We start from the raw sequence: 9,687 nt of genomic DNA, 5'->3' as shown, positions 1-9,687 counted from the left end.
AGAGGAGTGGGACAAAATCCCTCCTGAGATGTGTGCAAACCTGGTGGCCAACTACAAGAAACGTCTGACATCTGTGATTGCCAACAAGGGATTTTGCAACCAAGTACTAAGTCATGTTTTGCAGAGGGGTCAAATACTTATTTCCCTCATTAAAATGCAAATCAATTTATAACATTTTTGACATGTGTTTTTCTGGATTTTTTTGTTGTTATTCTGTCTCTCACTGTTCAAATAAACCTACCATTAAAATGATAGAAATAATTTCTTTGTCAGTGGGCAAACCTACAAAATCAGCAGGGGATCAAATACTTTTTTTCCCTCACTGTATATGTATATATTATACATGTAAACATTTAAGGGGTATTAAATGTAGTATTGTTTGGTAATAATATGTATGTTTTATATACATTTGAGTAAAAAAAAAGAGGTATAGTATAATATTGCATAGTGCACTTTTTCACAATAGTAATATGTTTAAAGGTCTGTACAGTAGGCATTTCAGTATTAACATTTTAGAAGAAAATATTATATTTAAAAATAAAATGTATCTTACCTTCAATGAAGGAAATCTCTGTGTCTCTCTGTCTCCCACGAGCGGTTTCTCTCACCACACGAGACAGGTGTGTGTGTGTTTGTTTGTTTGGACCAATGGTTTTTCTCATCAATTCAACAGGTGTGCCCTTACACAACATGGGGGTCTATATGTACATAACAGTTGTTTTTTTCCCCCGAGGATGCCAGGCCATCTGTATATCACCCGTGAGGGAGGGAGGGGGGCGTGTGGATGTGTGTGTTTCTATATGTGTGTAGGAACCAATGTTTTTTTAAACCTGTCTAACCTCTGACCTTCCAAAAGACTTCTCGGCATATCCCTATGAAGGGTTAACAAGTGTTTACAACCCTTACACATCAAGAGACCACATCACAAATGTTTGAAAACAGTTTTTATGTGTTCTCGTGAGGTCTCCTGTAGTGGCTGTCTCAATTAATCACGCCATTGTCTTTTTGAAAGGGTAATTGTACTCTTTAAGATGGGCCCTTTACTTATGACTTAAACAGATCCATTTTACCCCCTTGATAACCTTTTAATGCACTGGGCTAAATCAGGGAACACATATAATTTAAGAATTATATGTCTTAATTGTTTTTATTGACATGTATGTTGTTTTTTTTTTAAATGAAGGCTATTTATCCATTGAGCAGTAGCCATTGTTTTTATTGATACTGTTTGTAAACAATAGTTTCTGCCCTCTTAGATTATATTTGACCCTCTTATTATATCAAAACCTCTCAGACTAGAAAGTATGATCAGAAAGTATGATTAGAATCTATGGCCAACTATGTTCAAACAATGATTACAATCGATAATTAGAAACTATGATAATAAACTATGAACAACAATGAAGCCATGTCTGTGTGTGTGTGAGTGATAATCTATAATTCAATTGTGTAATATTACTCTCTCTCTCAATGTATAACATTTCACTCAATGTATAACAAAGTAACAAGTATTTGACAACATTTCAATGTTTTGTATTGCAACAGTTATGAAAGACAATGACAACATTTTTGTGGAATTATTCATATGTGTTACATAGTGTGCATCTGTGATAACTTTATGTAATAGATTCTCTTTCTCAGGCTATGAAAAAGACAAAAGACATGACCTTGACTCCTGAGTATTGAACTTTTGCCCACTCTATAGCCACCCTGGTTATTATATGACCATGAGGGTCATCTACGAATGTTGGAACATCTTGAATAACAATAAGGGACACATGTACTCTTAAATGTCCACTCAGCACAGCCCTTGGAGCATGGTTCCTCTCTAATTTTAATCCTGGGTGTATAACTTCTATGGAGTGTTTCCTAGATGCTGTGGTTCAGTATATGCATTGATGGGTCTTAGATTTTTTGACCTGGGTATCTGTAAAACACTTTGTAACAACTGCTGATGCAAAAAGGGGTTTTAAGAAATACATTTGGTTGATTGACAGATTTGTATAATTGTAAAAAATAATATAACATTATTATTATTATGTTACAGGTGAGACATACCCAGAAATGTCAACGTCTTGTCAAGTGCTCAAATCTGTACAACAGCCCCATATTATCACGTACAGCAGCTCCAACTTACAAGAATGTGTTTACAAGGCAGTGATGAAAACAGTTTATATGAGTGCTAATTCAAACATACAATGATATATATTTGATACAATTAGCCATTACAATTTGTTGTTACAAAATCACTTCTCATTGTGTACATTTCAAGGTTTCACAAACCTAAAACGATGTTTCTCGGAACGTCTAGCCGTAACAGGTTCATGTTTCTCGGACTAACACACTGTTGAGTTTCCTATTTACTAAAGAACAATCATTAAGACAAAACACAAAAAGTTGTAATATAATCTGTATACATGTCGTTCTATACTGAAAACGGGTACATTCTGAACGATTTTGATGTTATTGATGTGATAACACATTTTTTTATTCATGTCTCAATTTAGGACAATACTGTTTATTTGTATTTTATTTACATTGTATTATTTATGTTGTCTCATACCACACTACCAAGCAATGCAAGCAGATTTGGAATTAACCCCATAACAGTTGTGTTTTTTTGGATCAAGAATTGATCAAGAATACCAATAGGCTTGATCAGATCCTCTTTCCTATTCAGGCATCATATAATGCCACCATCCATCAATGGTTGAATTGCGTTCTTTTTCTTTGTACATGCACCGAGCTTCCAATGGCTGGAACCAATCAACATGGTAAAGGAAAAAGATCCAAATAAAACGTATGTGAAAAGATGTGGTCAAAGTATAAAACTTTGCTGTTTTTTTGGTTTATGTTACAACAACCAGGTCTTCCTAACATTTGCCATAACTAGTAACCCTTTCATCCTGAATGTACAATTGAAGTCGGAAGTTTACATACACCTTAGCCAAATACATTTAAACTCAGTTTTTCACAATAACCGACATTTAATCTTGCCACTGTGTGTATCTATATAGGCTACTGTAAATATGTCTAGAACTCATGATAGATCTGAGTGATGCTCCTGGCTGAGCTGTTTCCTGTTTAGCTGTTCCTGAAAATACACAAAAATAGCCTACTGACGCCGAGAGTTAGGCCTACTTAGCAGAGTACGAGGTCATTCCTTTTATTACAAATTCAGTTTGACCCATTGCTTCTGATGGAAGAGAGAGATCAGTATTAAGTGATCTCCTTGATCACAAGTTTGGGAAATGCTGAACTCAGCACAGGCAAAATGCTAGAGGAAAAACTGGTTCCGTCTGCTTTCCACCAGACACTTGGAGATTAATTCACTTTTCAGCAGGACAATAACCTAAAACACAAGGCCAAATCTAAACTGGAGTTGCTTACCAAGAAGACAGTGAATGTTCCTGAGTGGCCGAGTTACAGTTTTGACTTAAATCTACTTGACCTGAAAATTGTTGTTTCACAATGATCAACAACCAATTTGACAGAGCTTGAAGAATTTTGAAAAGAATAATGGGCAAATGTTGCACAATCCAGGTGTGTAAAGCTCTTGTAGACCCACTGTAATCGCTGCCAAAGGTGATTCTACAAAGTATTGACTCAGGGATGTGAATACTTATGTAAATGAGATATTTCTGTATTTGATATTCATTTCAAAAAATCTGTTTTCACTTTGTCGTTATGGGGTATTGTGTGTAGATGGGTGAGAGTAACAAAATATTTAATACATTTTTAATTCAGCTGTAACAACAAAATGTGTAATTAGTCAAGAGGTACATTGTAACTTAATAATAAATCATCTGATTGGCTAAAAACTGTTATGGTTACAACAACCACATGAACTGGTTGAAACATGAAGTGGAAGAAAATTGTTCTTTTTTTCTTTGAATCCAAAGATTGAAGTGGGCTTAATGGGTATACTTACCCTACATCAGGGATGGGCAACATTGATGGGAGTGGGGGCCACAAAAAAATGTATGTTGCCCATCCCTGCCCTACATCATGACCAAGCACAAGGTGGATGCAGGTGAGCTACGCTGAGTCTCCAAGCTTGCACCATACTGCTTTGAGATCAAACGCATTCCGGGGAAACAATGTTGTGCCCAACGTGCTGAGCAGGGACCCGTTTGTGAAGCCACCGAGTCATTGACTCTTGTCTGAGCCATATTTGGAGCTGCTTAGGAAAGTGTGTGATGTGGAAGATGGATGTGTGCAGGATGCATTCTGCCAGACATGTCAGCTGCAAGTCCTAGGATAACTCCTCCCTGTGTGTGTCTGCAGATGTGTACTTGTCTGAGGATGGCGTGTCAGTCTTACTCTCCTCTCGTGAAGACTGGGAGTCTGAGTCTCGACAGAGAGCTGCTTTGTTAGTGGACCACATGAGCACGTTAGCCCCAGCTAGCCAATACACACTCCCCTCCTTGTCCGTAGAAGAGCTCAAGCCCCACCAACAACATGATGCCTCCATCTCCACAGTGATCCACTGTTGAGAGGAAGTGCAGACCATACAAACGTAAGCATCACAATGACAACCAGCTCAATCAGAAGAATCTGAAACAATGGTAAATGCTCACACTGGTGAATGATTATATTGTACAGAGTTTCCAATGATCCACTAAACAAGAGCAAGCGATTCCATGCGTCCTACCTGAGACTCTGAGGAAGGAGGCCTTGCCTGGTGGCCAGCCACGCACCATCTCCCTCGCCCGTCAGAGGTTTTTATGGCACATAATGGAGAAAGACGTCCGCAACTATGTCAAGACCCGTCAAAGGTATGTCCTCAGCAAGACCCCAGAGCACACAGCAAGAGCCCCACCGGAGAGCATCAAGACCACTGCCCCACTGGAACTTGTATGCATCAACTTCTGGTCTGCTGAAGACAACCAGAACAAGTCTGTGGATGTCCTAGTGATTAGTGATCACTTTACCAAGATGGCACATGCATTCCCCTGCTGGGACCAGACAGCAACGAAAGTTTGAAGAAGCTTTGGGACAACTTCTTCTGTGTCTATGGATTTCCTACCCGTCTCCACTCAGACCAGAGAGCGAATTACCAAAGTGAACACATCGCCGAACTCCTGAAGTTGGCCTGTGTCAAGAAGTCTTGTACCTCCGCCTATTATCCTATGGCGGGCGGTGGCACAGAGAGGTTAAACAGGATACTTGGCAACATGCTGAGATCCTTGCCCCAAAGTCAAAGCAGAAGTGGCCCCAGATGATCCAGAACATGACCTTTGTCTACAATTGTACTGATCATGAGACCACTGGCTTTGCACCCTTCTATGTATTGGATGTTTCGGAGAGTACCAAGGCTGCCTGTTGACCAGATGTTCAAGAACGTCTTTCAGGACGAGACTGTCTGTGGCTATGATGTCTATGTGAAGACCCTGGTGAGCAACCTCCAGTCTGTTATGCTCCAAGCTCAGAAGAACTCTGCAGTGGAACAGAGACACCAGTCTGACCAGTACAACAAGAAAGTCAAAGCCAGCCTGTCTCCATTGGTGACTAAGTTCTTGTGGATAACAAGGGATGCAGAGGAAAATGCAAGCTTGCCGACAAGTGGGAACCAGACGTCTACACTGTTGTGGCTTCAAAGCTTGGACTCCACATCTACAAGATCTGGGGTCATAGTGGAAATGAGAAGATGGTGCAGAAAAACCTTCTGCTCCAAGTAAACTTCTCCCCCTTGGATGAGACACAGGATGTGTCTTACCCCAGCTTCAAGAGCGACAGCAGTATGGGAAGTGACACCCATGTGACGGATGTGCCTGATGTATTGATGTGGTTTTGAGCAATGTATTATGACACCCTTTGATGTCACCTTTGGTATATGTGTGGCAATGGCAGAACAACATTAAAACTTGTTGACCATGATTCGTGGTCATGTTTGTCTCTGCTCGCTGTAACCAACAAAGTAATACACCTGAGACTGAAGCTTCTGGTGTTCAACAGTGCAGTCTTCAGCTGAAGACACTGGCAGCCTCAGCCCAAGTAACCCACAGATAAACATTCACCTCAGATGAGCTTCCTGTGGCTGGTGCTACTGGTGCTGGTGACCCTTCATCCCCATCCTCTTTCCTTGCCCCTCAATGCCCTCCTGCCCAAGAACAACCTAGGAAGAGCCCCCATGCAGGCAGACACCCCCCTTCTAAGTTTGGGAGGGTTATCAAGCCAGTGTGTAAACTGATAGTCTATGGCAGAACAAATTGTAGACACTAAAGGACATTGGTAGGAAAAAGTCCCCCGTTATTGATGAAGCAATACACTTAGATGTTGAGAAGTTTTAGTTCACAACAAAAGTAGAGGTATGGCCTTAGTCCTTATTTTTGTATAGAGAGCGCTTAGACCTGCACAATCTCTATTCTCTCAACCTTTTATTAGGTAGCTATTTAGCTGATCTATTCCAGTGAGTGAGTGGTTTGGTAAAACTTAGGGCCTGTATATACGAAGTCATTACAAGTATTTTTCTTTTCATTTCATACTCTCCAGATGTTTGCGTAATTCAACATGTTGTAATTATATGTTGTATAATTACACAACATTTCAATAGTTCCATGCCTGATATTACTGTACATTCCTTTTGTTGTTGTAAGTGCCCTTTTTAACATTGCACACTCCCTTCTGCATTCCCCCTTAAACATCCCCTGCCCCCCTTAACTCTTCCCTGTCTACTACTGTACCCACGTGGAAGAGGTAGGGGACTGAAAAATTGTCCCATGAAAATCATAATCAGGCCTATATGTTAAAACACTTACAATGAGTTTATATGGTCACTGACAGTGTATTATAATGGTCCCCCACCAATATATTGAGATATTCATGTATTTCAGTAATTTATTTAATTTGTATCTGTTAATTTGTGAATGTTGTACATGCTAGCTAGCTACTGTACTTTCTACTGTAGGCTACATGTCATCATTGGGCTAGCATGGCTATTCATGTCCCCTTTTGTTGTTAAAAGGGAAGCACAGCATTTGTTTATGCAAGTTTTTACTGTCATTAAATATGTCGTGTTTTTGTTGAAGATATTTTGATGATATTTTACTGTTAGTAGTTTGCAAGTGCACATCACGTACTGTACATAACACCAGGATGTCATTGAGAAAGTTGGCTAGCCTAGGTCCATAGTCTATACTGTACATTTCTATTTACATTACATTTTAGTCATTTAGCAGACACTCTTATCCAGAGCGACTTACAGTAGTGAATACATACATTTCATTTCATGCATAATTTTTTTTTTTTGTACTGGCCCCCATGGGAATCGAACCCACAACCCTGGCGTTACACACCATGCTGGCGCTGCAAACACCATGCTCTACCAACTGAGCCAGGTAAATTGCATTGCATTTACCTTATATTGCACTGTTATGTGAAACTAGATTACTGTTATATTGCCCTGTCTACTGTACCCATGCGGAAGAGAGGATTTTGGCATATAAGGACAGCATTTGTTTATGGATATTTTTCCTGTCATTATCAGAGAATAAAAGATCAACACCAACCCTGATCCTTTGGTCATATGTACGCTGATCAAAACACAATGCAGATAGAGTAGATTGCAGTTTTTATAAGAGGATATACATTTGCATAGCCTACAACAGTCAGCTGTCATCAAACGCATCTAAACAAGACATTTAGGCTAGTGAATTACGTTTAGCAATTTATTTTTGTGCAAATAATGACGGTGGCCTGACTCAAAATAAAATTTACCTGAAGAGTTAAGAAATCGTTGAATACTTTCACACCCAAATATTGCAAATGACAGTTGGGGATGTGTGGCCTGATCTCACCCGCAGGGCCGATCCTAGCTTTTTGGTGGCCATAATCAAGATTTGGTTTGGGGGCCACCCCACCTTGTGGATAAAACATTTTTGTGGTCCCCCTCTTGACATCAGTTCATTTCTTGCAATTGTACGCATTTTGCTATAGGGCGTAGAGAAAATGTTGTGGTTTTAAAGCACATTTTATGCAATTCTACCCATTTTTCCATGGGGTGGAGAGAAAATCTTGCGGTTTTAAAGTGAATTTCATGCAATTCTACTCATGCCATGAGGCGGACAGAACATTTTGTAGTTAAAAGCTAATTTCCTGCAATTCCCAAAATGTTGTGATGCGTGGATAGAACATTTAGCAGTTTTAAAGCTCATTTCCTGCAATTCTGACTGTCATCACTGAAGTAATTTGTGGTGAAGAGGCACACAAGGGTTGCTGTACAAAACTAAGTAATTACCGGTTTGCTTGTCTCTAACCAATCAGAGTATCAAAGCCAATGACGAACCACCACTTTACCCACGTGTGTTCTGGCTCTGGCCCAACCCATTGGTTTCTGGACCAATCAGATGGTGTTCGCATTTGGTGAAGGGTCAGGGCGGTACTCTGATCCAGACTCATTGTGGAGAAGAAACTAAGGTCCCTGGGCATGGCCAGAGCAAGGAGTCTGGGTAGCCACGCGATTGACTTATGCCATGTTCATTATGATATCTGAGTGTGAGTGACTAACAACATCTATGGGGGGGGCCCTGGAGGTTAGGGCCCCTTGACTAGACTAATTTACCAATTACATTTTTTTTCGCTGACATGGGCTAATTGAGTGACTGTCAGTGACTGACATTACATGAGGAAAAACTGCTGATACATTGCCAATTTCAAAATTGCATCTTGTGTATTCTACCATTCTAACTCTCAACAGTAAATTGAGACCCTGACCGAGTTCCTAAAAACGGGGGGTTGGGGGCCCCCTAGCGACTTGGGTCGCTGCGGTTTATGCCCAGGGCCGGGACACTTCGGTCCCTGCCGTTTATGCCCAGACGCCTGCACACGCGCCCCTTCCTGCGCCCTTCTTGTGCCCCTGACAAAAATGTGAAACGCAATCCTAGCCCCTTGTAACAAACAGCAGTTATTTTAAAACTTCAAACTCCGCCACCTCGAGACGACCATGGCAGGAGTAACGACGCTAAGATCGACCAAACCCAACTGACGGATCTCTGCTTTAATTTAGGAATAAAACTAAAACGATCTCCCGCCTCCTTGCGCTGAGTCTCATCCAGGTTCAGTTGTTTGTTGTTCTCCTCCTGGTCGCGCGTCTCCAATGTCTATAGCGGTAGTTCTCCCCGGCTCGTGTTACCCTGTAACTAGACTTTCTTTGGGTTCTCAGTTGGCAGACTCGTCGTTCAGGAGCCGCCCGCCCCGCTGTATATCTAGCTCTCGCATGCCTGGTTCTCAGTCGGAGCTGCTACCAGCGCTTCTCCCCGGCCGCCCACTGCTCTCCCTCGGATTACTGCAGCTGGTTCTCGGCTGCTCCATGGTCGCGCTCTCCTTCTCAGCTCTCTCTCTCAGCAGCTCGCCACCCATCCGAAACTCATGCCCTTTCTGGGTCGGATCTTCAGTGAGTAGCCACAGGTTTATTAACATCTCACACATAATTAATAAGATGGCAGTCATTTTTTTGACTCCATATTCTTGAGCTATGATAGCTAGTCTACTATATCAACAGGTTGTGTAGTGCTTATCAATTGTGGAACTATTACCCAAATCACACTCTGGTTAGGGGATTAGATCATATCCACCAGAACCAAAAGACATGGCAGAGCGCTGGACTATTTGTCAGCTGTCATGTCCTGGTGTCATATCTAGATGCTGTTTAAGAGTCCAGTGGTATTAGGCGACTTGTGTGCTGAC

General features: G+C 41.1%; 1 protein-coding gene across 1 annotated transcript in view; it reads left to right on the top strand.

The window, feature by feature from the left end:
- The first annotated feature begins 8,812 nt into the window (after window positions 1–8,812).
- The window catches only part of LOC106584888 (protein FAM189A2-like), a 94,425-nt gene continuing 93,550 nt past the window's right edge, over window positions 8,813–9,687 (top strand). Inside the window, exon 1 of the mRNA XM_014170500.2 lies at window positions 8,813–9,394. Coding sequence (XP_014025975.2) covers window positions 9,098–9,394 — 297 coding nt within the window. The 5' untranslated portion in view covers window positions 8,813–9,097. The remainder of the gene's footprint in view (window positions 9,395–9,687) is intronic.

Source organism: Salmo salar, chromosome ssa24 (assembly GCF_905237065.1).
Source record: "Salmo salar chromosome ssa24, Ssal_v3.1, whole genome shotgun sequence".
Taxonomy (NCBI): domain Eukaryota; kingdom Metazoa; phylum Chordata; class Actinopteri; order Salmoniformes; family Salmonidae; genus Salmo; species Salmo salar.
This window is presented reverse-complemented; position numbering and strand designations above follow the sequence as displayed.